The sequence below is a fragment of the Pithys albifrons genome, chromosome 2 (genome assembly GCF_047495875.1).
Source record: "Pithys albifrons albifrons isolate INPA30051 chromosome 2, PitAlb_v1, whole genome shotgun sequence".
In the NCBI taxonomy this organism is placed as follows: Eukaryota; Metazoa; Chordata; class Aves; order Passeriformes; family Thamnophilidae; genus Pithys; species Pithys albifrons.
In genome coordinates this window covers 68,642,873-68,670,697 of record NC_092459.1, presented here as the reverse complement: position 1 = coordinate 68,670,697, position 27,825 = coordinate 68,642,873, and the positions used below count along the sequence as shown (strand labels likewise).

The following is a 27,825-nucleotide window of genomic DNA, read 5'->3' as shown; positions in this document are numbered from 1 at the left end:
CTTTCCATCTATGATCCCCATCTTTACCTTTGCAAAGTGAGGCCAAGCAATCTGAGAATTTGTGTTCCACAAAACAAGAAAGCGTCTTCACATTTCCCAGCATCCAGTAGAAATGATTGAATCTGATTTGGTAATCCATCCAATTCAAGGTTGTTTGAATGGCCAAACCACGTTAAGGGGGGAACAGCATGGGAGAATTATTAACTTAATCCTCCCGTCTTGTTTGTTTGATGCTGCCTCACTCCAGTGTGAGTCAATAAAACTTTGTGCACCAACACACACAACTTCCAGCACCCACCAGTGGGGCCAAAATGGGGATTAGCAAAGCTGCCTTTCTCTTTCTGTTTTTGTTCAGCTCAGGTAAGACTCCTTTGCTTTCTACTTGCCTAGGTGTGACTGGGGCCCAAACACTTGCAAGTTCCATGTGGTAAAGGTAGGTCCCCAAACCCTGGTGTCACCACTTCCCTGGATGGTGGTGGAGTCAGGGCTTGCTGGCCACCAAAAGCTGCTGCTGAATAAAGCAAGAGCTGTAGTTGTTCCAGGGCTGTGCTTGTTAGAGACACCAGAAGAGCAGCAGCCTTGGTGTCTGCATGGGCAACTAATGGCTCCCTTCAAACTTGCCCCATGGCCAGAGATGAGGGCACCATTGGGAAACAACCCATCAAAGGTGGTACAAAACCCATAGCAGTCACGGAGAAGGTTATTTCTAATTTCACACGCTTTGGATCAAATGCTAAAGCTAAAGCTATTTTTACTGCCAAGCATTGCTAAGCACAGTGATACTGATTTTGACTCTTTATGTGAGGAGTTTTAAAGCTTGAAAGTAAAATATTTTTAAAAATTAACATGTTCCTTTATATTCCATAAATTTCACATTTTCTGTTGTCAAACACTTTTAATAAAATGTTCTCTCTTGTTTTGCTGAGGGCAGTAGGTAGGAACTTACTCTTCAGTAACCTAGATCACCTTTTCCAAGAATACGTCTAGAATACTTTTTTACAATTTCAAAAGAAGGTAGGTGTTCCACTAATGGTCATATATGAATTTCAAGCTTATCTACAAATTCTGTAAATGACCATTCCACTTGTAGTTTACATTTCAACCATATTTCAATCATATATCTTATTCTTTACTACTTTAAAATTGCATATAATTGTATGGCATTTGAATGACTTTTTAAAAGTACTGTAAAATACATATCAGTAAAGTTTGTATGCCTTTCTAATAGCTGAAACTTTTAAGGTAAGAATAACATGAACATACCACTGTGTGATTGTACTGGGTTGTAAAAGGCAACTGATTAAGCAGGTTTTTTTCTATTTCCTCATGGTTATCAACTTTATCTAACTTGCTCCAAAGTGATGGTCCACAACTGCCCTAAAATCAATTCCTAGGTCTTCTGGATCAGTACTGGTCAAGTCTGGAAAGATACTGGAAGATACTGAAAGATACTGGAAGAAACTGGTTTGTTCGTATATATTTGAATATTCTGCTCAATTATCATGTAAAGTAAGGAGCCCCCAAGGTTACGGAGCCGAGTCAATGATTTCTCTTCACAGAAGTAATGATCAATGCTCAATTTATTGCTTATTACACACTTACTATATCTCATACTTCTAAAAGCACACAACTAATACAAGCACACTATTCATTAATAGCTAGTGTCCATGCGCCTCACAACACGATTTGATTGGTCTCTGCTTGCTGCTGTTTATTGCAAGTCTGTTTCTTTTTGAAACTATCTCAAGGACACAGGCCTTGCAATTCTCTGCATAGACTGGGTTGGGCATACAGACCTCTAACAGCAGGCTGTGGCTTGTACTGTTCAAATTTCCCCCAACAATCATGTGTCATGTCTGGCTTTATAAAGACTTGGACTTCTGTCAGCCGAATACATTCCCTGATGCATTACTTATTTAATTTTTTTAATTCTTTCCTAATTTTTCACTTTGTAGTATTTTTCAGGCAACTAGTGTTACCTTTTCACCTTCTCTTTTTCTGTTGTCCAAACTTTTGCCAATCTGCATTTCCTTTTAGTTTATGCATGTCATCCAAAAGTCAATGTATTCATTCTAAAGCTACCGTAATAATTTTTTTTATGGCCACTGAAAAGGAATAGTATCCAAAGTAGAGATCTTTGGACAAACAGAGTTTTCAGATGTGTCATTTAAGTTTGGAAAGTAGTATTTTCCTGTTCTACTCCCCTGTAATTCTGGAACACTGGCCTCAGTTAACTTAGGAAAAAATTCAGGAGAGGAAGTGCTTGTTTAGTGAATCCATGAGGAGAAATTAGTAGATATGGATATTGATGCTCCACATAGTCCTGCTGCAACAGTAAGATATGAGTGGTTTCAGTGCCAGGGGTTTCTTAAGACACATGTTTTTTATGGCATTGAGCCAATTCTGCAAACAAGTGGAGAAGATGCTCTCAGGCAATGAATCATCTTACTTTCATTAGTGGCCCATATAGCTTTTATTTCCTATGAATGTTGTATGGAGGTAGGTGATGGATGACCTATATGTCACAGAAATTAATTACCCTGCAGTGATGCTGCAGTGAATTGAGCCTAATATAAGTGCATAAATGATTCACAACATCACCTGTGAGAATACTGTACAAAATTATTAATTTCCTGTATCTACCCATAATAATCTAGCTTGAAAATAATGAAATTATTAAACTGTATCACTTTTGTAACCTTGTAACCTGATGCTGGAGATGGAAATAAACTCTTGTAGAAATTAGGAACAGAATCTTTACAGACATAGGAATAAAAAAATCAATTAGATGGCAAAACCCATTGTGATCAATATTTTAGAGCTGTGTTAAATGTATTAGCAGGTACCTCGTATACATCTTAAGCATATGCAGCTTTCAGATATAATAAAACTAATAATTTACTAATTTAAAATCTTGGATTGATTTGTTGCAACAGAGATGCAGCCTGACAATTTCATTAGTAAGTCTGCTCAACCCATTACAATTAAACAATGGTGGCCATTGTAAAAGGCTATTTAGCAATTTTATGATTGTGGTTTCTTGCTCTAGGGAAAGGCGTCTTGGGACAAACAACTAGTCAGCGACCACTAAAGCTGTAGTGATTACACAATCTACATGTCACATCATAAACTCACATCCATCTGATTCATGCTTTTCCAAAGCTTGGATATTGGTATTACTTCCCTTCCTCTTTCACTGACTGATGCTGACACTACTTAGTCTTTCTCTCTGTTCCCCCTCACTCCATATTTCTTGCTCTTAACTTCTTCTCTACATATTTTTTCTGTAGTTTTTTTCCTATGGCATGTTACAGTAATATGACTGTGATTGTGTCAGGAGACAGAAGTTACATCAGAGTTTATCACCTTTTACCTAAAATTACACAACATAAATAGTGTCTTCACCCGTCTGAGCTACACAGAAAATGGGACTCAATTTCACAGATCTTAACTGCAGAATTCTCATTTTTAATGTCTGATTCCTTTTTCTTTCCTTCCATTGTAGTGAAAGGAGATATACTGGATGACTATCAAAGGACAGATGGTGTTTGGATAGTTACTCGAAATAAACGGTCTTATCAGACAGATAACGAAAAAGAGTGTGCAGAGAAATGTGAAGCAGAAAGAAGTTTTAATTGCAGGTAATTCCTGTTGAATCTTAAAAGTGTGTCATTGTGGATGTCTGCATATCAATGATATTTTCCTACAGTTGCTCAACATCCTCATTCTGCTGCAGCTCTGCCTATGGCAGTGTCTCCTATGCCATTATCTTTAGCTCGTGGTTTATCTCCACCCATAAATTACCATATGATCAATTAAAGAGCGGATTTACAATGTGTTTCTTATTCTATAGTATGTTTTCAAATTCCCAATGTTATCCAACATTACGTGGAGAGCTGCTTGTGCCTCTTTTGCTGCATGCTGGCTTGTTTCACAAAATAAGAAGAAATGGTTCAAATCCCTTGTGGGGAAAGATACTAACCTGAGCACCTAGGATGCTGTTGATAGTATTTTGCCAATGCAGCGACTTGCTTCCCACACAAAAACTTATTCACATAGTTGTATGTCCTGAATGAGTGAGCCACTTCAGAGTAATAAAAAACAGTCTCTTACTCAGTGTCTCAAATACTGAGTGCAGTAACTGAAAGATATAAATGGATACAAGACAGTGCTATTAGTGAAAAATGTATAGAAAAATAATTATTAATTGAATAATTTGAACTGAATTTAAAATATTGCCTCCTGTGCCAATATTGCTTTCTTCTCAATTTCAACAGGGCTTTCCTATTCACCAGGAAAAAACTACAGTGCTTAACACTGGCTGAAAATGCTAAAATGACAGTGATGTTTGCCAGCGTGGATGCGGTTCTTTATGAAAAGAGAAGTATGTATACAGTAAGATGCTACAAATTTACTCATTAAGCCTATTTTAACTTCATCCTTTTGTTCTCTGCTGCAGCACTGGAGCAAATTGCTGCAAGTGGTGACAGTTTCAGTGAGGTGGGCCTGCACCTATTATGAACTGGACTGAAATTGTCAGAGAATTCCACATGTAGTATCAAGACTCATTAATATTTGAGTTTATATTTAGTCATATAATATTGGTAGCAGGCAGAATAAACACACTCCAAAGCAAAAATTGCATTTCTCTGCTCTTTAATTGTTTGCAGTCCTCTGATTCATAGAAATAGTGGAGTTCTTGGTTATGTAAGTTTTTACCTCCTCCAAAGCTATTCCATGGAAGACAGGCCTAATGTCTCCAGCCTCAGTGTTCATCCCAGTGGCCTTCCTCAACACGTGCAATCTTGGTCAGAACCTTCAGCTTTGCTGCTCATAGGCCCATTGTAGCCACCTCTTCCTGTAGAAAAAAAAGTCCTACTTTGACATCCTCTCATGCTTCAGAATAAATTTGTCTTGTTTACATTTTAGCATTAGTTGAATTTGTAGGGTGAGATATAGGTCTGGTCCCCTATCTCCTAAACTTTTTGAAAGCAGAGCTTTTCCTTTCTGGCCATATCCATGACTAAAGGAAATGTCACCACATGACTTCACTGCAGGAGGAGATGCTGTATCTTGCTCTGCACACCAAGGGACCAGCTCATCAGCCTGGAGATGCCTGTTACAGCAGGATACAAGAGTGTACAGTCATCTTCCTTCTCTTTTTTGCTAGCAGGAATACAGGACTAACTGATTCCTTCTGAAACTCACAGCTACCACTGGCAGCATTGTTGTGAGGTCTCTGGATAATCCAAATAGCAGCATTTTGTATCTTTTGTGTCCCCAATTCACCTCAAACCAGAGATATTTCACAGAAGGCTGTTAGAAGTGAGACTAAGCTTCCTAGAAGCAATTAATCACAGCATCACCCAACCTGAACCTGAATTTGTAAATAAAGATATTTACCTTCCTTAAGCATCAGAAAAGTTTTCTGTCCCCACCATGACTCCTCAGCACCAGGAAATAGCTGCTGTAAAACTCCTTTCTGCTGAGCTATGATGGAATTTGGTCTGCTGGGAAAAAGCAATCTCAAGGACAATTCCATGGCTCTGCCACTCCCTTAGGTTCATGATGACTGTACAATCTCACGTCTACCTGACTCGAAACCTGGAGTTCATAACAGCTACTCTGGCATCAATCTTTGTAAAGTTTATTTTCCCTGGAATTGGATTAATACCTGTGTAAAACATCTACTTTAAAACAAAAAGGTTCATCCATTTGTGAGTGTAATAGTTTGTATTCTTGTGCTTGGCAACTGTATTTTAGGCACTTTCATTTTACCCTAACACAGATATTTCAGGATCTGTATACAGACCATACTCTGAATTGTCCAGGGTTACAAAGGCAAGTCCATGGACATGTGTCTGGCAGTTACGGATTACTTTCCATATGTTAATGGCAAAACCATGTATGAGGAATCCTCCTCTGAGTACAACCTCCTTGATAATTATTGGAATAATTCACAAGGTGGACTCTGTTCACTATATCATGTTGAGTCAGATTTTTCACCCTCACCTTCAAAAGTGCATTTTCCTTTGGTTTTTACTGGCCTCTCAGAGTTTAAGAACCATGGCATTTTTACTAGCTGAGTGGTCACCTGCGATGCTTACCTTCTTGTAGGGGTAATAATCAAAGCTTTGGCACTTAATCACTGAAACATTTCTGAAGAACTCAATTAGAGACATCTTCTTTGCAGAACATTTTCCCCAGTCAAACCTTAATTTTGTCTTGACATATAGTTAGGCTTTTGATCCCATCCTTCCTTTGAGGAACACAGACTATCAGGGGTTATGAGTGAGCAAAGCCAACTTCTGTACAGGACAAAAAACTAAGAGAATTTGAGGCCAAACTGGAAGAAGACACATTACCAAAAATGCTATTCCAGAAGGCTCAGATACTGAGGCCTAAATTCATCGTGGGCTCCATGCATCATTTGAACTGGGAAGTTACTTGGTTGTCTTCCTTCCTGACCCAGCCATACAATCTTCGCCCCCTCTCCCCAGGTGTCGGATGTGTCCAGCTTTATTATTTAGACAGACTAAAATAATCTAGGAGGAACCTGGCAACATCAGAAAGTGTGTGGGCAAGGCTATTGACCAGAGATGGACATGCTGGGAACTGGGTGTCACTGTTGAAGTTACAGTGACTAGACTTTTGGTCCTTCCAGTAGTACCCTGACAAATCAGGCTGAAGCACCCCTTTGGCAAGACATGCAGCACAGACATTTGTAGTCCCAGCCGCAGGCTGTGATGGCAGCAACTATTGCAAGGTGTTCAAACAAGTCTCAGTTTTTCCTATCAGATTGGTACCTTGTCTTTGCTCTAATATTTTTATTTTATATTTTGGAGTTTAGAGAGATTCTTCTTGTGCAAGTAAATTGCTGGAAGGGGAATTCAAGATCACTGCCTTCAATAATTTGAGACTTTTCAATGTCCATTGACAATAAAAGCATCATCAACATGATTTGCATTCTCTCAGTCTTGGAATCCCACTAAAAAGTATCTAGGAATCTGAGGCTAAGAGGAATCACAGGTTTGGGGATCATTTATGTGACAAGTGTATTTTGATAACTAAATATTTTCTGCCTTGAAGGAATAGTTGCATGCTGCAAATGTGCTTATGAAAAATGCCTTTCAAATAATCTCCAGCTGCTGGTGAAAGATGTTCCTATTTATCCCAATATTGTAGTAGTATAAGTATGCGGTTTTTGCATGTCAAAACCAACTGTAACTTGATACAGCTGTTTTCTTGACTAGATTTTATTTGCTTTGTAAAAATGCTTCAGCAATTTTCCTCTTTTGTTCGTAACTAATTTGTTTTAAATGTTTTATATAGGGTAAAGCATGGCTCATCATGGACTGCTGAACTCCAGTTATATCAGATTTTCAATTTCAAGACACGTAATGTTGTAACACCATTGAATTAACAAAGCCAATTCCATTTTAGTTTATCTTCTAGAATGTAAAAGAGGCATTGGGAAGGACTACAGAGGAACAGAAGCCAGGACTTGGAAGGGTATTCTATGTCAGAAGTGGGCAGAAAAAATACCTCACAAAACAAAGTATGTCCTTATTTATATGTCTTTGTGTTGTTCTGACTCTCTTCCAAGCTTCCCCGACTTCATGTGTATAAATAGCCTTATAGTGCAAGTTACCAAAGCTGGTTGACCAGTGACTTTTTGTGACAGCTTTATCTTCATGTGCCTTGCTACTTTTGACTCTACCGTCAAAGAACTGAAATGATCTGGATAAGGAAAGAATTCATTGTCAGCTAGAGAAGTTGTATCTAAATGTGAGGTGTCTTAAGCAGATGAAATGCTCCTTCTATGAACACATGATGAAAATTTTGCTGTTGTTGACAGTGGGATCATAATTGTGTTGTTCTCTATTAAGTGTAAAATAAAAAAAGCAGTGACATCTGTCCAGCTTTGTGACCCCCTGCCTGCCACACAGACAGTCAAGAAAAGACATTAAGAAAAGTATGCAAGAGCCAAATGTACCTGGCCAGGTAGAGTTTTCTCAGTACTGGGTCCCACAGGGCTCACTGAAGCAAGAGGGGAAGAAGAGGTCCTATTTCCTCTGATCTATGTTGGAGTTTTATTAATTTTATTTTGTTGTTTTTCTAATGAAACTTGATTACACTTGTTCAGATTGTTTAAAAGCCATTTAGTCTTCTCTGAGAAGATTACTGTAGGAAGAACCCTAGTGTCACCTGCTTCAGATCTCTTTATGATCTGGTGTTTAGTGAACAGTATCTATAAATACACTTTTAAAATAGCTCCATTAGGACAAATACATGACAGAGCCACAGGTTGTAGTGAGTAAATTAGATCAACTGGATGCAAGTATTAAAGACAGTAAATGTCCTTTGAGACTGTCATAGTCCTTGCAGGCTGTAAGCTCACTCCTTATTGATAACCAGGACTTAGGGAGAAAGCTACTAATAATGATGGTTATGGAATGTTTTTTCATTTTCCTTTATGGCTTACAACAGGGAATCTATTTCACTCCTTTTTTCTGTGAATGAATAAAACTCACATCTAGCTGAGCAAGTTGGACATTTTCCTTCTTCTCCACTAAATTACTGGTATTAAAAGAGAATTTTAATACTATTACAGTTATACACCTGAAAAATACCCCAATGCAGGGTTGGAGGAAAACTACTGCAGAAATCCTGATGGGGATGAACGTGGACCCTGGTGTTACACAACAGATCCTGCTATCAGATATGATTACTGTAACATCCCAGATTGTGAGGACCAGGTCATGCAAACTGGAGAAGGTATATTTACTTTTCAGAGAAGGAATTAAAGTAGGTAGTTTGCATAGGTAATACTATTCCTGCTACTTGCTTGTGCTTTATTACTGTAGATTGCTTTCAAATGAAAATTTAAATCAAACTGCATTTAAGAAATTCTAAACACAGAGATTTTTTTCCTAATTGCCTTGAGTTATCAAAGTAATTTTGTAAATATGGAAGAACTGAATTTTTTAATCGTTTGTTGATACTGTCCTGCTCTTACCCCAACAATTTATTTAATTTTAACAAGAACAAATATTGACCCAAGTGCTGTGTTACATACTAAACTCCTATTTCTCTATCACTACATACAGATATGTGACAAATTTCTCTCTCCAAATGACACATATTCCCAAGGCATTATTAATTTGGCTAGGCTTCTGAATTTCTTCCATCATTAGCTGGAGCAAACCCCCTTTTCCTTTTAGCATAGTCTTCTGTGAATAGATCAGGATTTGAATTCATAGTCTGGTGCCTTCCTTGCTTTGTTTTCTTTCTGCTTAGGACCTACAGTAGAGTGCATGCAGTGTAATGGTGAGGACTACCATGGAGAAGTGTCGAGAACAGAGTCTGGGCTTGAGTGCCAGGGCTGGGATGCCCAAGAGCCTCATATGCACGGATTTACCACGAAACAGTGAGTCACACTCAGCACCGAATTCATTCCCACAGTGTCTGGGAGACTCAGCCTAAGTGCTGCAGCTGGCCATAGCTAACTCACAAGCTTTTCTTTCATTTTCAATGTGCAGCTATCCAGAGAAGGATCTAAGGATGAATTATTGCCGCAATCCTGATGATGAACTTCGGCCCTGGTGTTTCACTACCAGCCCGACTAAACGCTGGGAATATTGCAAAATTCCTCGTTGCAGTGAGTCTGATTTCCTGAGATCACTCCAGAGGGCAGCTCTTCTCATTAAAATCATTCAGTGAGGGGAAAGACAGGAAAACTCAGCTCTGAGTAACCTGAGGATACCTTTGTGAAGCAGTGAAAGAGCACACTAATACGCGGAATTGCTCACAAACTTTCAGTTATGTAAAAGCATGTAAGGTCAGTGAGGACGTAGGTGTCATAAAATGAAATAATGTCAAAGATGTTAGGGGAAAACATGATTTGCCTTTTACCACTTTACTTTTCAACTTACCTGAGAATTTAAATTTACCTGAGAGACAGGGCATTCAGGTTAAATCAGGTGATCGTTTTCTGCTGATCTGTTAAATCATGAAAAACATCTAAATTACTATAAGGCCATACTGTGATGTTTTACCTGAGTCTGGCCAGCATAGCCGGCACTACCTTTTTATTAGCAAGGGGTGAATTCTGAGAAACAAGTTCAGGCTCTGGAGAAAAACCTGACTTATCAAGCTCAATCCATTAAGCTGAGCACACTAAATCTGGATATTTCAAAAGCACTGAATAAGGAGAGTGGCATTGCTGTTTGCAGAACTGAATGATGCTTTGAGGGGGGGGCTGAAGGGGGAGGAAAGCATTTTTTATGCATCTGCACTTGCCAATACTCTAAACAGTGGCATGTGTTTGCTAGATGTAGTTCTCTTCAGCATGTTCAATTACAGATGGCAGAATAACTATTTATAGACTTCTGTATGATAAATTGTGAAAGTTAACTAGCATTTCCATTGTGCTTAAAACTTAAAGTTAAGGAAATGCCAATCTTTTAGGGTCACTCTTGTCTCCTTGGGAAAGTCTGTATACAAAGTGTATGTGTTAGGTATGTGCTGTAAATTCATTTTCTGTTTGCCCTCTGCATGTTCTATGCCTCTGATCATCATTCTTACTTTCTTTGCTGTTTCCTGTAAGCCAGATTATTTCACCTTCTTTCTTTCACTCTTCCTTCTGCTTGTACTTTCCCAAGTCACTGACTCCAGAGGCTCAGCTCTGAAGACTGCTTTGCTTTCCCTCAAAATCTCTACTTGGCCCTTCCACCTCAGCTGTGTGTACGATATTCATTTCACTTGGTTTTACAAGACTATAAAGGACTACTTACTGCATGTTCTCTTCTGCTCACAGAGGACTGTAGGCACAAAGTCTGGCTTGACCCAGAAAACTTATTTACTGACTGCTGTAAAAGGGCAGACACAAGATATCCATCTGGCTGTCCAACTGTTAATAAAAATGTACTCTTTGTTTTTGGCATGGCTTTTAACCACGGTCACCTTTGCTGAAAGAAAAAAATGCATTTTTGACGTTACAGAAAACAAAGGAATTTTACATATTTTTGAGAGTACTATATAACAGCATTTCCCTTCCCATTCCTTCATTTCTGTTTTCTTTTCCTGTTACAGATACAGGCCCAGCAGTTTCTGGCCCAGGGTCCCAGTGTCTTTCAGGGAAAGGAGAAGACTATCGAGGAAGGATAGCCATCACTGAATCAGGAAATGCCTGTCAACGCTGGAACACACAGTTTCCTCACAAACATGGCTGGATTCCTGACAAATATCCCTGCAAGTACGTTGAGCCTCATCATTGTAACAAATAGCAAAGAACATAGTAATTCTTTATCAATCCTGGTTTTCCTCATTTATGTTGATAATCTATTCTCTTGCTCTTTGCCAGTGCTCATTACTTTTGTTCAGGTCTTGCTCTTCCTTTTTTTCTGCATCCCTCTTTATTCTCATGTATTTATATCACCTATCTCCTCCACATCCCAATGCAGAGTTATTAGTTACTCCTTTTATGTTAAAAAATACCTTGGCTGTGTATTGGCACATTTGGCCCTCATTTGGCACATTGCTCTTCTGTAGAGTGATGCTCCAAGGTCAACAGGCTCCAACACATCCTTGTGTTCCAAGGTCAGAGGAGCTGTGTTTGCAGAGCATTACTGATGTGCAAGGGTAGCTGGGACTGGGCTTATACCTCTTTATTTTGATCCCGCAAGTTTTCCTGGGCATGTGACCCCTGTCCACTATCACAGGGCAGAGAGCAGCATTCACTGGTTCTCCTATGCACACACTTCCATGATCTGTCTGTCACATCCAGCCTTGCCTGGTTCTTACTGTAATGTCAGGTACACCAATGGTTTGTGTTTTGAAGTCAGCTTTTACTGCTGTATCTTGGTTTCAATAACAAGAGCAAAAAGTGTAAGCATTGAAAAAGTTCTTCATATATCATCAGCCTTTAGACTGTAAATTCAAAGACCGTTTGGTTCCAAAACAATGATGTATGAAGTAATTAATCTCAAAAATAATAAATATAACCACTGAGTTGAATTCTGCATGCAGTAGTTGTTAACAGTCATGCACACAACTCTTCTGCATTTGTGTGAGTAGTTTAAAGCCAGTGTTTCTGTTTCAGGGGCTTAGAGGAAAACTACTGTAGAAACCCTGATGGAGAGAAGAGGCCTTGGTGCTACACCATCAACGACACCATTAGATGGGAATATTGCACAATTCCTCCCTGTGATGGGAGAGAACAAGAGATTACTGGTATGAATAGTGGAATGTACTTGAAATAAGAACTTTAAAACAGTGAGAGATTTATTGTTTCTTGTTGTAAATGTATTAAATATTTTTTCAGTCACTTTGTCACTGTTCTTAATGTTTGCCTGCCTGGCCTGTTGCAAAACCTGCCAAATACTGAACTTTCAATGGTTAAGGAAATACAGTGAAGGGTGTAAATCATCAGCTGACCCAACAGGATGAAAAAGATCTATTTTTTTGTTTGTTTGTTTCAAAGATAGGGCCATTACAGCAAGTTCATTGAAAAAGAAAATCACATTAAAAGAGATGAAAAACTGCTAAATAAAAGGAGCTCCCATTTTTTGAAAGTAGCCACAAAAGGGAGGACAATATATTCAAAGTAATAAAAATGACATTGAAACATTAATTCATTTAAGCATAAAAAATAACAAGAAAGTCTTAGTCTAAAGGATAATAGAGATATTGAAGTTTAACATACGGTCTGTTTGAGAAATTTATCATGGGCAAAATTACCAGCATCTAATCTTCAAGGATTTTTTGTGTGAACTTTCTTATCTTTAACTCTAACATGATCACATATACCAAAACAAAACTGAATGGTGAACCCTTCACTGACCAACATCTAACATATGATATTAAAACTGTAAAAGTTTTCTAAATATCTTTGAAAATGCCCGTCTGCTACTGGCTGTCATGATCTCACTGGATGATATCTGCATAAAAGAGTCATTCATTTTTGCCATCCTGTGTAATTGTTGCTTCCTTATGCCTACTCAGTAAGAAAATAAAACTATGATGCAAAAGATCGGTTTCTGTTGTTTGCTGCAGATGTACCTATACAGATTCCCCTAACAGAGGAGTGCTACCAAGGCAAAGGCCAGAGTTATCGTGGCACAACTTCTATCACTGCATCAGGAAAAAAATGCCAGGCCTGGAACTCCATGTTCCCACACAGGCATGAAAAAACTCCGGACAGATTCCCAGACGCGTATGTTTATCTCACCTCTTCTCGCTTTTTCTGACAACGATTATTGCTCGTTGTATTATCTTTGCACATCTATGCTTTAAAAGACTGCTAGAGATTGTATCTATACAAGACAATTTTTTCAAGACACAGAAACAATTTCTGTAAGTCTCATTTTTAAAAACTGTGTTTTCTAGTTATCTAAGTTCTGAGTAAAATATATCTGAGTCTCTTTACTCTTAAATCTGAGTTCTGCAACCAACACGAGGAGACTTGTATCCACAGTCTGGGCACCTGCTGAAATATGTTTTGTTTATGAATTTGAGAACTTTGTGGTGACCTTTCTAATTATTTAATCTGAGTGGAGCAAAACATTTATGATGCAAAGCACACTGTCAGACATATTATGCTTTGGAATACCATCAAAGTGTTGTTTGCTGTTGGAATTAGGCACCCAGAATTGCATACACTGAAATTTCTCCCTTGACTTGTGTCCATCAGGCTAGCAAAACTGTACCAGCAGTGACTGAGTCAGTGATGAGCTAATGATAGTCACTAATATGCCAGTTTTTATTAAGGGTAGGAAGGCAACATCATTTCAGTTTTGCAAAAATCCATCATGCTTGGTGGATTACGAGTATAAGCAGGAAGGTTGATACTCTTCTATTTTTTTTTTACCTTTCTTATGCTATCACCCAACACAATTTGAAATGTTGTTATATTTAGGCATCAAAATACTGGTGTTTTGAAACTGGAACACCCTCAGAGGGGATGATGCCTTTCAAAAACAATTTTAAAAATTAAAATCAAGCTGTGAAAATGTGAAATTCACGTGTTTAGAAAAGAAAACTTTTCAGTTCTTTTTTATTCTATAATGTGCTGCGATTCAGGATGGGGAAATACTGAAACTCTGCAAATAGTTCAGGAGAAAAATTCTACTTCCCTCTGCTCCAGCAAGGACAGGCATGTAGTGGTCCCACTGAATTCAGTAGAGATGGGGTTTTGGGAACGTGAGAGGGGATCAATTGCATAAGCATTTATTAACTTTATATTTTTTAAAACCTTTGGCTTTAAAAAATATAAATTTGGAAAAGCATATGTGCCCCGTACAAATCTTCCTGCATATTTATTACTGATTCACACATTCACACAATTGTGTATGCTTATACATATATATTTAGAAATTAAATCATTGGCATATTGGGCATTTATTTAGGTACTCAGGGCATGGAAATATTACAGCCAGAATATAAGCCAGTAGTTGAATTATGTTTCCTTATGCATAAATATATTCATGACTCTAATGTACATGTGAAATATAACTCTTCACTAGCATCACAGCCATAAATATGTTTGCTGATAATATATCTGCAATAAGTAAAAACAAAAATAAATATATTTATCCCTACACAGCACAGGTCTTTTTGTCAAGATATACCTATGCTTACTTTCAGTCTTATGCAGCATGACTATTGACTTTATTTTTGCAGGGATTTGAGGGAAAACTATTGTAGAAACCCAGATAATGACAACAGCCCATGGTGTTTCACCACCGACCCCAGCACCTTATGGGAGTACTGCAATCTCAAGAGGTGTGATGATCATACACAGGAGCCTACACCAAATGATCCCCCCGCAAGGATGGCACAAGATGTTGGCCTGACGACACCCACCACATCTGGTAACAGCTGGCTATAAGTGTCCCCTCCTCTAGACTCCTTCGGTAAAGGAAATAGTAATGTATCAAAGTAATTCTTGAATGTTGTGGTTTAGCCACAGACAGAAACTAAATACCATGCAGCTGCTCACTCATTCCCCCATTCCTTCCTTGGTGAGGAGGAAAAGAAAAAAAAAGTAAAACTCAAGGATTGAGATAAGAACAGTTTAATAATTGCAACAAAATACAATATCAATAACAATAATAATAATAATAAATGTCAGAGAGCAATAAAACCCAAGAAACTGAAGTGATGCACCATAAAATTGCTCACCACCTGCTGACCAATGTCCCTCCTGTCCCTGAGCAGCAACAGTTAGTGAGTCCCTCCAGTTTTGGTACTAAGCATGTTGTTCTATGGTATGGAATATCCCCGTGGCCAGTTGGGGTCATCTGTCCTGGCCATGCTCCCTCCCATCTTCTTGTGCACCTTCTCACTGGCAAAAAAGGGGAAACTGGAAAGTCCTTGACTTCAGGTAAGCACTACTTAGCAACAACCAAAATATTAGTGTGTTATCAACATTATTTTCATACTAAATCTAAACCACAGCACTGTACCGGCTACTAAGAATAAAATTAACTCTGTCTGAGATGAAACCAGGACATTGACTAGGGTTGTAATGTAACATTTACCTCCCTACTACAGCTTTCAGATTTGTGCTGTTGAGTTGTGCAGCAAGAGCTCTTTAGTTCAGTTCCTGTAGCCTATGTCAATTTAGAGTGCATTCTCAAGGACATCTTTTTCATTCAGGGGAACAAGAGGCAAATAAACAACAATTCTAGTATTCTGCAGCTGTGTGCTCTCGAAATACAGTCACAGTGAATGTTCTTACTATAGAAACTTTGCTTGTGCTGTGCTTTATGTTTTCAGGAGGGTGACCTTAGCTGCTTGTATTGTTCACAGGCAGCCATTTTTTGCAAAATGTATACTCTGAGAGAAATTGCTTTTTGCTCTGTCTTGCTTTGTTGTGTCCTTAATTAATGGTCTATATTGGTCACAGTGTATGGCATTTCTGAAAGTATAGTAGATCTTTCCACGGATTATTTACTTTGAAAGAGAAGGTGGCAGCATTGCATAAAAAGTACATTCCTAAATGGAGCTGTGTACTCTTTTTATTCACATACAGAAGAAAGAAAGTACTTGAAGCAATGTCCTTGGAAGCAAAAGTTGCTGTTTCAGTCAAATGAGCTGCTGAAATATGCTCCTCTCATGGAAGTGCTTAGTGATCCCAACTTAGCAAGAGCTAAGGAGTCTTTTCAAATATTTGCAATGTGTTACAGAAAATGTTTAGCCTTAAGTTCCTTGATTTTTTTTTTCCAATTCTGTTACTCTGTACATCCAGGAAGACATCCATCTTAACAAACCAAGAGATCACATCACAGGGTACATTTTTAGCTTACTTTCTGCTGTAGGCACTAGAGAGTGTACAAATCCTAAAGGTGCTTAATCTGGCTTGCTTCTGCTAACCACCAATACGTAGAGAATCAGCACATAACAATACTTTCCTTTTCTTCTTTTTTCACAGACTGCATTAATGGTAATGGTAAAGATTATCGTGGCACAGTAGCAAAAACTGGAAGGGGCAGGACTTGTCAAGAGTGGAGTTCTCAGACACCTCATAGCCACAGATATTTCACTCCTGTGACTCATCCAAGGGCAGGCCTGGATAAAAATGTAAACAGCTGCTGATGCCACTGGTGTTATTGAACATTTTCTACTTTCTCCATGATCCTTCAGTGAACACTTTTTGTTTACTCAAATCAGTTTAAGCACATCTGGAAGTTATCAGGTTGATAGTCAAGAGTTGAAGAGGGAAGGATGCATTTTACATTACTGTGCTTCAAGCACAGAGGTACACCATGGAATTGGCACTGACAGACAAGCAGCATGAAAGAAATGCTGCACAGCTTCTGTGACTTCTACTAACCCCAAAGTGATGCCTTTTGTGTTTGTCACAAACTATACAGGTTTCTGGCAAATTCTCAAAGTTAACCTAACTTGGTTTCACTGACTTTAGGGAAAGATGGATTAGGCTAACAATAAATAATTTAGTGCAAAGCACTTAAGATTATAAGTTAAACTTTGCATCACACGAGGTCTCAAAAAGCACTAAAGCTATGAATACTCTTGGTGGATGAAGAAATTGATATTGTATTTTTCTAATTTCACTTAATGGTTTTGAGATATAAAGAAATAATTTTGTGAAAAGAGGAAATAGAAAGTATTTCACATTCAGTGGAAAAGTAGTGGGGAAAATAATGCAAAATGTTAGTATAATACCTTTTTTAAAAACATGAACTTACAGACTTCTTCATTCTGTGGCTAACATTTGGAGTCTTCATTCTCTGTTTTTTGTAATTGTTACAGTATTGCAGGAATCCTGATGGAGATATAAATGGTGTTTGGTGCTTCACAACTGACCCAGAAAAAAAATGGGAGTACTGTGAAATCCCACGCTGCTGTAATTATCCTTAAAGGTTTTTCTGTTCTCCCTTTCCAGAACTTGCTATGATAGTTCCAATATATTTTCAATCCAAATATAAAATAACTGCAGTAGGCGGTAGCTTTATCTTTATATTTAGGTCTGTATGTAAGTCTGACACAGTCAACTACCTGTAACAGTCAGCCAAAGTTTAGATAACCTGGTGCTAAGAATCATCAGTAAGATTTCATACATAGAAATATCTGAGCTCTTTCTCCTTGGTGAGGCTAAGCACTCATTGTTCCTAGCTCTACTTAAAATATCCAGTGAAGCTGTGAAGAGAGACATTCCTACCCTGGTCTCTTCAAACATAGCAGAGGATTTTCTTAATCTTCATGTAGTCTTTCCATGCACTTTGTGGCAGTATTACTGCCTGGTCATACAGGTTTCCTGTTAGTTGTGAGCATCAGAAATGACATCCTTTGAAATCCTGTTATTTCTCTGATGACTAATTTTTCATTCTGATCTGGCTGTTAAAATAATCTGTCACTAGATATTTTGCTTTCTTTTGGGGTAAGGAGTAAATTTAGTCCTGAATATTTTACACAGATTTCCTTAAATTTTAATTTTTTTCCCCTATTTTGGGATCATAATCAGTGTACTGAGTAAGGGTAGTGTTTGCTGAAACATTCAGCAATGAAAGAGATTTTACTCTTTGTGGTTCCCTGACATCAATAACAGTTGGAATGTAGTGGAAGCACCACTTGGCACATCTAGTAGTCATTTGTTTTCTTTGTTCTTTCCTTCCTTGCCTGTATTTTGACAGAATAGTAATTTTTATGTTAATATCTGGCAGAGATATGGGAAGTCTATTTCTTCTTAATTTTGTGTATTTTTTTTTGTATTTTTTTTACTATTATTATACTTAGAGGCCAAGTGCCTGCTCTGTTGGAAAAGGTAGCAATAGAAAATAGTCAAGAGTGGTCCCTCCCTCAGGAATGTGTGATATTCTTCATGTTGGCCATCTAATATCTTTCTCTAAGGGGCAATGCATTAGTATTGTACACATTAATTTTATCCACCAGACCTAAGAGTTGAGCAGGCAAAAATAATAAGGAATAGTATATAAACAATGCATACCACAGCTGCAAAAAGCCCCTCACCGGAACTGCTGTGGTGGAACTTCACTTTGAGATTTGATCTCTTTACAAAACTGCTTTTGAACACCATATTTTTTAATTAAGTAGGGGAACCTTACAGTCTTTTGCCTTTGATTGATTACTTTATTAATTGTGTGATACCAAAACCAGCAAATTTATCATCCATAGGACCATGTGCAGTTCTGGATAGGGTTACTTTGTTCTTTATGAGCCCCCAAACTCAAACCATTACAAAAAGTTCAGAAATATTCGGATTAACAAGAAAATAGATTGAGTGGTGTGAGGGCAAAATTGGAATATTTTGAAGACAATGACTGAATTTTGCTTATAATCCAGGGATTGGTTTGCACTCTAACAAGGTGTAGACTGCAATGTTTAAAAGAATCTAGAAATTGTTATTATTGCTCAAGTAATAAACTCTTCCACTTTCTTTAGCACTCCTTTCCCTTTAACTTACCAACAGATTTTCTTTTGGGCTGGTGTTTATTGTAGTTTTACATTTATTATCTTACTACAGCCAAATGCTTGACATAGTTCACAATTTTTTCAGGTAAATTAATATTTTTTTCATGTCAAATCTTATATTTTAGTGCTGGAGGTAAAAACTTAAGGTAATGATAATATAATGAACCTACAGATTCTTTACCCTTAGTTCCTATTAACCAACATAGAGAGTGAAAGCCCAGAGAAGATAAAATAATGTCTTTCGCCATTCATTTTTTATGTGATTGCAATCTGGATGGCATTACAAAACTGTTTTAAAATTCTCCATTGTAGCCTTTTTTATTCTGTAGCTTCTTCTGAGCATGACTGTGGAAAAGTGCCAATGAGAAATGAGCGAGCCTGTGAGAAATACAGCATGTGCAAGGCATCTCCAGGGGCTTGGCCCTGGCACATCAGTCTCAGGACGAGGTACTGGTATTTCAGACTGCATCGCTATCTGTAAACACTAGAGTTTCATGGGGAACAGACATTTAAAAGACACTGACAATAACAATATTTTTTTTCTTTTTGATCACAATGTCCACAGATAGCTACTTACTGGCTCATTAATCCCAAACTCCCCACTTGCCCCTGAATCTGTAGAGGGCACACTTGAACTGCAGAGATAAAGTACCTGTTTATTTACTGAACTGAGGAAGGAAAAATTCCAGCTGAGGATAGTGACAGTTAATGGCAATCTGCAGTGGGGGATTTAAGCCCAGGAGTATAGGACCTGCAAAAGGAAAACTGTGACTGGCAAAAGGTTTGAGAGGCATGTTGCTGTTTTGCTAATATTTCCCATTGTGCACAGTATAGATGAGATTGAAAATTGACTATGCACTCTTAAATTATTTTCTTCTCTATTCTAGTACCAACAAGCACCATTGTGCTGGCACTCTAATACATCCACAGTGGGTCCTTACTGCAGCTCAGTGTTTGGAGGGGTAAGTATCCCTTAGAATGAGTGACACACATTTCCTAAACCTGGATGAGAAAATCAACAGAAGAGCAAGATGTACCCAACAAGACACTTCCTTTACCCCTTATTTCCTGTCTTTCTTGTCATCAAACTGATTTTTATCTTCTGGTCCTCTCTTAGTCAATCAGCATCAGAGTAAAACAGATTATTTCTATCCTCTGCCCTCTCCTCCATCACAAAGAGTGCCAAAAATGGCGCTAATGATGTGCTGTTGCTAATTGCATTTGGAAAAACAGTGGTTAACAGATGACCTTTAGGACTGTACTAGCTGTGAACACTGCAAGATGTCACATTATTTACCGCTCATGGGATGTTTCACCATCAGAAAGTCAAATAGTTTAAAAATACACATTTTCCTTCTCTCCAAGAATAAAAGTCAGAACAGTCAGAAAGCAGCAGCCTGATCATACTGTTAATTGCAGTTCTCCAGGGAAATCACTGAATTTTATAAGAGTGACATTCCTGATAACATGCATGAATGTATAATCTTACCTTTGTCTTTTCTTCCAGCTCAACAGAGCCTTCTGCCTACAGGGTGTTTCTTGGAACACAGAATCTCAATGCAGAAGAGCCATCTCTGCAAATCCAATCTGTTCAGAAAGTATTAAAGGAACCAAGTGGAGCAGACATTGCTTTGCTGAAGTTGAATAGGTACCCTTTCAGTTCAAATTTTCCACTCCTAGCACCTTCATTCTGAAGTCACAAGTTAGTTTAGCCTGGAGTTAAGTCTCAGACATGGTTGTGAATGGTATTAGAGAGTGTGAGAGTCCCCTCAGGGGTTAGCATAGGTATCTGTGCAAGGGTGAACCTGAGCATCTTTCCTGTTGAATGACCCCACTGGCAGAATCCATCTGAACTTCTTGCATAGTTTAGAGAAGGCAAGGACTAGTTAGAATGGGAGGGATTGTCATGGATCATTCCCACTAACTACCTGCTAAGAAGCAGCTCCACTGAAGCAGAGAGAGTGAGGGCAAACTAAGCAGCTTTTCCTGTTCAGCTCTGAAGCCTGTGAGCCTCGTGCTGGTTTAAACTGGTGGGAGAAATTAACCTGACTCAAGAGAGGTTACAAGTCAGAGTTACAATTTACTTAAAAATATTACAATAATACAATGATGCAGAACAAAATTGGTTTTAACCCACAAAAACCAGAATTATGACCCAGTACCCTGGGACACAAACAGAATGGTGTTTGTTAGCCCCTGTGTTGAGCGCCACATGGTCCCCCTGAGTACAAAGTAAAAGGAAAGGAAAACCTGTTGGTGACAATGATGGTTGTAGTCTGGTTGAGAGTGGCAGTTGCAGTACTATTGAGGTTCTAGTCCTCCTCTGGATCCCACAAGTGGCACTCAAAGTCCCAAAAGCCAAAGATTATACATGCTTAGGTTGAGGTGGGAATGCCCAGTACCTCCCTCAGGTGGGCAATTTCCAATGGGTGATTTACTCTGTGAGCCATGGGATATTTTTGGAATCTTTGATGGTTCATTAGCAGACATGACCCCTCAGGCTGGGTGTGAAGGTGCTAATGCCTTGCTGGAGGGGAGTTATCATGGCTGAGTCATTTGTGTGAAGACAGAAATGCTCCCCTATCTCACATGTTTTCCTTAACACCCAGCTTGTAGTTTGAGGGGTCAGGTGTGCCCTGGGCAGCTGCTGCAGACAGTCCATTATTATCCGTTCATGAGAAATGATATAGAGGGTGTAGAATGCACAGTTTTGGTCACACCCACACAGTGATAAGCTGGTCCTGGTCGCTGTAATGAGGACAAGCCCAATAAAAGTTTTGGCCAGGAAGCACCATGTGGAGCATGTAGAAGGGTCAATTTTCCTTTTCAGTGCTCCAGGCTGGGCCACATGTGTGTTACATGAGCTGCAGGCTCAGCCAACAGCTCAGTATACCCAGATCCTTCTTGTCATACAGTAAAATAACTCTGTGCCTAACTGTAATGTCCTCAAGCTCTCTTTTGTGTCTCGCTTAGATGTCTGTCTGATCAGTCTACCCTGAAATGTGCACAGTTATTTCAATGTTGTTTGTTACTTTTTCCAGTTTTACTGAAACTTCTCTACTTACTTTCTGGTTTGTCTCTGGTTCTTATGCTAACTTAGTCATAGATTAAAGCTCATTAAAGCTCATGTTTGACCTGAGAGCAAATTTCCTTCTAAAAATTCACCATACAGCTTTAATCATCTTAGAACAATTTCAGCTCAAGTTCCCTAGTGCTTTATTAATCAAAATCCCACTGACTTCAGGTGAGTAGGGGGAATACATGCTCTACCAGTTTTACTCTTTCTTAGGTAAGAATGACTTTGTTAGTCCATTCCTCTTTCGCTGGATGCTCTATGCACATGTGCACTGTAGACACATACATGCTATGGGACTGTAGTCAGTTTGTTATCAGCAGCATCCACCACAATTCAAAGGCCAGTTCCTTGAATGTCAACAGGTTTTTCAGGTGGTGTCTCATCTTACAATGGTTGGAGAATTTTCTTGTTGCAGAACAGTAGCACAGGTAGAAACCAAGTTAACTTCATGATGTTGGAGTAGCAGAAGCTGCCATGCTTTGTTGCTGTGGTTTAAAATTGTTTGCCTGGCTACTGTCACACCATCATGCCAAACGAGCCAGAGTTGCTGTTAGGGACATACTACCAGTGGAATTTCACCCAAGGTACTAAATACAACCTTGAAAATGAAGGTTGTAGGTACAAAAGGAACGACACTAGGAATTAGATAAACCTAGGAACACAGAAACCCACTCATGAACCCAGGTTCGCTCTTTAATCTCCTCTTGTCTATAAATTTTCAGGAATTCTTTCAACAAATATGGACTTTACTGAGTAGTGAATTAACAGGTTTTGGAAGCTGCAGACCTGATTTTCATTCTTACAGAGAAAACAGCTCAGGATTCATTTCATCAAAGCATGTGAGAGTTGAGGTTTGATGTCATCATCTTGGACCTCAGAGGGCTGAAGGATAGAATTCAAAATGATGATGATGAGGGCATTGGCACAACTGTAGCTTCTGCACAGACTCTGGTTGGCATCTCCTATCTCCATGGACAGCTGAGTTAATGTTTCATTCATATTTTTATGTTGGAGAGATCTTTATTTCAAGATGTGTCAGAGGCAGTTCCCTTTGGTCTTTCATTGTCTTGAATTTCCTTAGGGCTCATGGCCCTTGCACAGCCTGATTAGAAACAGGGAGATTTATTAGTTCCCTTTCATGTGATATTGAAGATCCCACTACCTATCAAATCATGTCACATCACATCATATACTTTCAAATAATTCTGGGCCTGAAAAGAGATTATAAAGATTCATTTTATCCTGATCAAAAATCTGGAGTTCTTCAAGTCCTTTTACTCTCTTTCACATCAGAACTGACCTTCACAGGGTAGGCTCCTGACAGTGGTATATGTCATTTAACAGCTTGTTCAGACATATCTTCATTTTACCAAAGCTATTTGCACTTGTCTGACTCCTAGGTCAATATACCTTTCAGAACTCACCTCATCTTTTCACATCTACATCTGGCAGTCAATAAGGGATTAGACAGTCCAAAGCAAAGACTTCCCTATGCAACATTGTCATCTCCTGCAGAGCTGCTTCCCAGGCCCTGTCTGCTATATATTGAGCTTTATTCCAGTGTTGAAGACTCCAGGCATAATTTTGTGATGAAGAAGAGGGGATTTTTTTTGTATTTACTTTATTGAGGTGCTAGACTTTGTAATGTATGAGATACATGATGTCACCCCCAGTTATATCTCCCACATAAGCAGGGGAGAAAGGAATTTTCTGGGACTTCAGCTGTGTTTGCTCACTACCTGCTGACCAATGCCCATCCTGTCCCTGAGCAACAATTAGTGCCTCCCTCCAGTTTATATACTAAGCATGTCATTCTGTGGTATGGAATATCCCTGGGGCTGGCTTGGGTCAACTTCTCCTGTGACTTCCCTGTGTTGGCGACCTCTGAACCAGAGACAGTCCAAGAAAAGTCAGGATCAGACCACGGGGAAGGGTAGCTAGGGACTGGACTTGGGCTTGTGCATGTTGCTGTACACACTGAGAGGCTACCAGAGGTACACACTCTAGCACTATTCTGCAAACACACTTACATGTGACTGTGCCCACAAACACATCCCAGGAATTTTCAGTGGCTCTAAGGAATCTTTTTTCCACTATGTGATTAGGCACTATCTTACAGCCATCTGTACAGCTTCAAGGCATCATCAGTTTCTCCACACTGTTTCCATGTAGAGCTTCTGAGTATGAAGATTGAACAAGCTGATGGTTATTTTTTGAAGAAAATTTTAATTATTCTTTATTTTTTTTTCAGTCCTGTAACAATTACTGACCATGTAAAGCCAGTTTGTTTGCCACCAACCAGTCTGATGGTTGAAAGAAATGCTGAATGTTTTCTAACCACCTGGGGAAAAATAAGAGGTAAACCATACTAAGAGCAATTGAAAATTTACGAAGGTTTCCAAATACTATGTCGGTATATGTGCAATACATTTTAGTTACAATTTAACTTAATCAGAAGTCACCAGGCAATATTATTCTTTTTATTACTTTCTCTCAGAGCTTGACTTTTTTCCATCTCATTGCTTACATACACTGAATTCAATAAACAAGAGAAAAGAGAAGTGTAATTAGACTTAAGACTCTGCCACTTCTTATCTCTGTCTCTTTTGATCTCTCTTCCACTTCCATATACACCATATTTGCAAAAATAAGGGATATACTCAAATAATGTCCTTACCTTTAAATTTGGTCTTCAGCTGTACATTTTATAACATTCCACCTACCTTCATGTAGTCTAAACATTACTGTCTGCATAGACTTCTGCAGGGATGTGCATTCACTGCAGACTGATAGGACTTTACTGGTGGACTTGTCAGTGCTGGGGTAACAGTTGGACTCAATGATGTAAGAGGTCCTTTCAAATATGAACTATTATAAGATTATATGATATATGGACAAGTCTTAAGACCAAGTCTAAGCCAAGCACCAACCTTAGACTTTGTATCATAGATAAGATGGCATTCCAGGAACTATGAAGCCTTTAAGTCAGAACTTGCTCAGACCCAGCGATTTTTGGGGCACAGGCAAAATGAGTGTGAGTTGCAGGTTTTTAATGTCAGTAAAACCCTTACCTGACTTTTGTTCACAGTCTAGTATCAAAGAGCAATCACGTGGTCTCCTAGTGCACAGCACTCACTCCACCTATGCCAGTGGCTGAGTATACCCCGCTCTCTTTGACCTGCTTTTACTACAGCAAGAAGCAATTTCTCATCCCTGCAGGTTCCAGCAGTGATGCTGGCAACAGTCCTCCTTCAGTCCCAGCTCTCACAAACACACTTTGCCGAGCTATATGAAAGGGAAGCCCTTCCCACACCATTTGCCAGACACCGCTTTTTTAATAATCCATCTGTAAAATAAAGTCAGTGAATTCTTCCTTGTGTATGCATCCATAACATTTAAGAAAAAACAAAAGGAACAAAACACGTCCCTCTCTCTGAGTTTCACCACAAGCTTCCACATAGATTGTAGTACTTTTTTCCCTTCTTGTGTCTTTTAGCTACAAAACTGATGCTACAAAAATAACACTTAAGAACAATCACTCTAATATTACTGCAATTCATCCAACTCATCAACGTTATTAAGAAACACTTTTCTCTAACATAAACAGTAATTACTGGCTTTCCTCTCATCTTTTTCCCCTTTCTTACCTTGCTTTTTTTTCTTTTTTTCATGCAGCTTGCCACACGGTGGCAGCTGCTTCATGTCTCCTAGTGATCACAGCCACTTAAAAAGTACTGCACGTCAGATTTCTTCTGGAAGTGCATTAGGATGGAAAAAATCAACAATCCATTGTTGCATTTGAGCAGTGGGAAAGAGGGTCCTGCCATGTCATGCACCTCAGTCACAAAATCAGCAGGGGAGGGAGAGCAGAGACAGAATCCAACATCTAAATAAATGATGTTTAGGAAAAAATCAGCCTTGGCTTCAGAAAAATTCTCCTTGCCTGGAAAACACTTTAGGCTTGAGAGACTTCAAATTAATATAATCACAGGCTAGCACTGAAATAAGCATTTGGTTGTGCACCAGGATGAAAACTTGAAAGAAATACAATAGCTCAGATTACTAAGCATCTGCTTTTTATTTATTTACTAACACTTTGCAAAGTAAAATAACCTCTGCTTGTTGAGAGTAGGTTTGATCCAAGCACAAAAATGTGAAAGATTTAATAAGGTACTTCAAGGAACTCAGAGACTAGTAGAGCTGGGGATGGATCCCAGTTCTTTCATTATTGAGACTTTGCCTCTTCACTGGATCACAACAGCCAGGCTACTATTTGTAACTGTTTTATTTTCTTGCTTGTTCATAAAGGTACCAACGCAGACAACAGATTAAAAGATGTGGAATTCCCTATTCTCGAAAACGAAATATGCAATCGCCCTGAATTTATGAACGGAACTGTCAAAAATCATGAATTTTGTGGTGGATTTACTTTTGGAAACATAGATAACTGTGAGGTAAGAATAATCTATCTTTGAGTATAAGCAGATCAATGCATATAATTTGTATTTTCAAGGCTCAGAAACAGCTTCAGCAACTCAGTGCTTCTGCATGAAGGTTAAAAGCTGAGGCATAGACAGCATTTTTTATTTCACTCGCAAAGTCAACCAGAACAGCAGGGAAATTGTATAGGGTAATACCCTACTCATACTAGCCTAGTGTTGTGAACACCCCCCTCACCTGAAGTAAGGCTTTAATATACTGCATGGACTTCCCTTTGTTCTTAGAGACAGAGATGAAACTAGTGACTGTTTCTGGCACAGGCTGGAGTTGTACTGCATCTTTACTTAGTCCCTCAATTAAATAAAGCTTTCCGTACTTCCAGTTTTCCAATTTTCACAACTATATGAAAAGACTTTTAACATATGTTTTTTGCAATGGAGGCTATCATGTTGGAAGCTTTGCAATAAAACCCTGGTAGCTGCTTGGTGACAGTCAGGAAGCAAACACTGGTTTGTCTGAGCAGGTGTTCAAGACTGATGGTGTAAATGATATCTTTGAGAATGTGTGTAGTCCAATCATTGATAGGGCCAAAAATCATTGGACACAGGTATTTGTACCTTGCCATGCCTGGATTTTAAGGGACAGCATTAAAACTATTAAATTAATTTTGTCCACTAGATCAGAGGTTGTGGAAAATTAGGAAACTTCCTTTTTGTGTGTGTGTGTAATTGGTCTCACAGTGATCTGAAGATGTATCCACATCCATGACTCATAGGTCTTCAGACCAGGAGAATGATCTGGATGCTTGGAAACAATTTCTTTTTTTTATTCCCAGATCTTTTACTCCAGGAGGTCTAATAAGACACTCTCCCTCTCCCTCGAGCCCTTGCATTAGTCACATTTTGAGGCCTTTGGAGTTACAATATTATTCCTGACAGTATTTTGCTGTTTGCATGCCTAGTGTCTCCATCACGAGAGCAGTCACTTCATACTCTCTTTTCCTCCCTAGGCTGAAGTTGGGGGACCTCTAGTCTGTCAAGATAAAGATAGATTTGTCCAATATGGAGTCACTTCTTGGGGACTGGACTGTACCCAGCCATCAAAGCTTGTCTTTGTCCGAATTCCTAGTTTTGTTCCTTGGATCAAGAATGCAATGACTTCCCATTGAATCTGGTTACAGGCTAATTTTCTGGAAAGCAGTTCCTGCATCAGAAACAACACTGCAAGTATGGTTTTAAAACTTGTTTTAAAAATGATGTAATAATTTTTAAGAATCTTAAATAAACACCATTACTGTCTGAGCATAAATGGCTATTGCAAAACAATAACCAATTTGACTGATGGCTACTTTT

At 38.7% G+C, this 27,825-nt stretch overlaps 1 protein-coding gene across 2 annotated transcripts; it reads left to right on the top strand.

The window, feature by feature from the left end:
- The first annotated feature begins 262 nt into the window (after positions 1-262).
- On the top strand, positions 263-27,825 carry LOC139669026 (plasminogen-like). 2 transcript variants are annotated; one of them, XM_071549408.1, is made up of 19 exons: positions 263-360; positions 3,506-3,641; positions 4,278-4,384; positions 7,444-7,558; positions 8,615-8,778; positions 9,301-9,430; positions 9,543-9,661; positions 11,095-11,257; positions 12,104-12,234; positions 13,057-13,216; positions 14,683-14,873; positions 16,436-16,584; positions 17,278-17,371; positions 19,287-19,404; positions 19,845-19,919; positions 20,465-20,605; positions 24,285-24,391; positions 26,342-26,487; positions 27,483-27,825. In XM_071549408.1, the coding sequence occupies exons 1-19, from the start codon at positions 312-314 to the stop codon at positions 27,639-27,641; spliced, it is 2,454 nt and encodes an 817-aa protein (XP_071405509.1). In that variant the 5' UTR covers positions 263-311; the 3' UTR covers positions 27,642-27,825. The 2 variants fall into 2 exon arrangements, with proteins under 2 accessions (XP_071405509.1, XP_071405510.1); XM_071549409.1 differs by lacking the exons at positions 16,436-16,584; positions 17,278-17,371.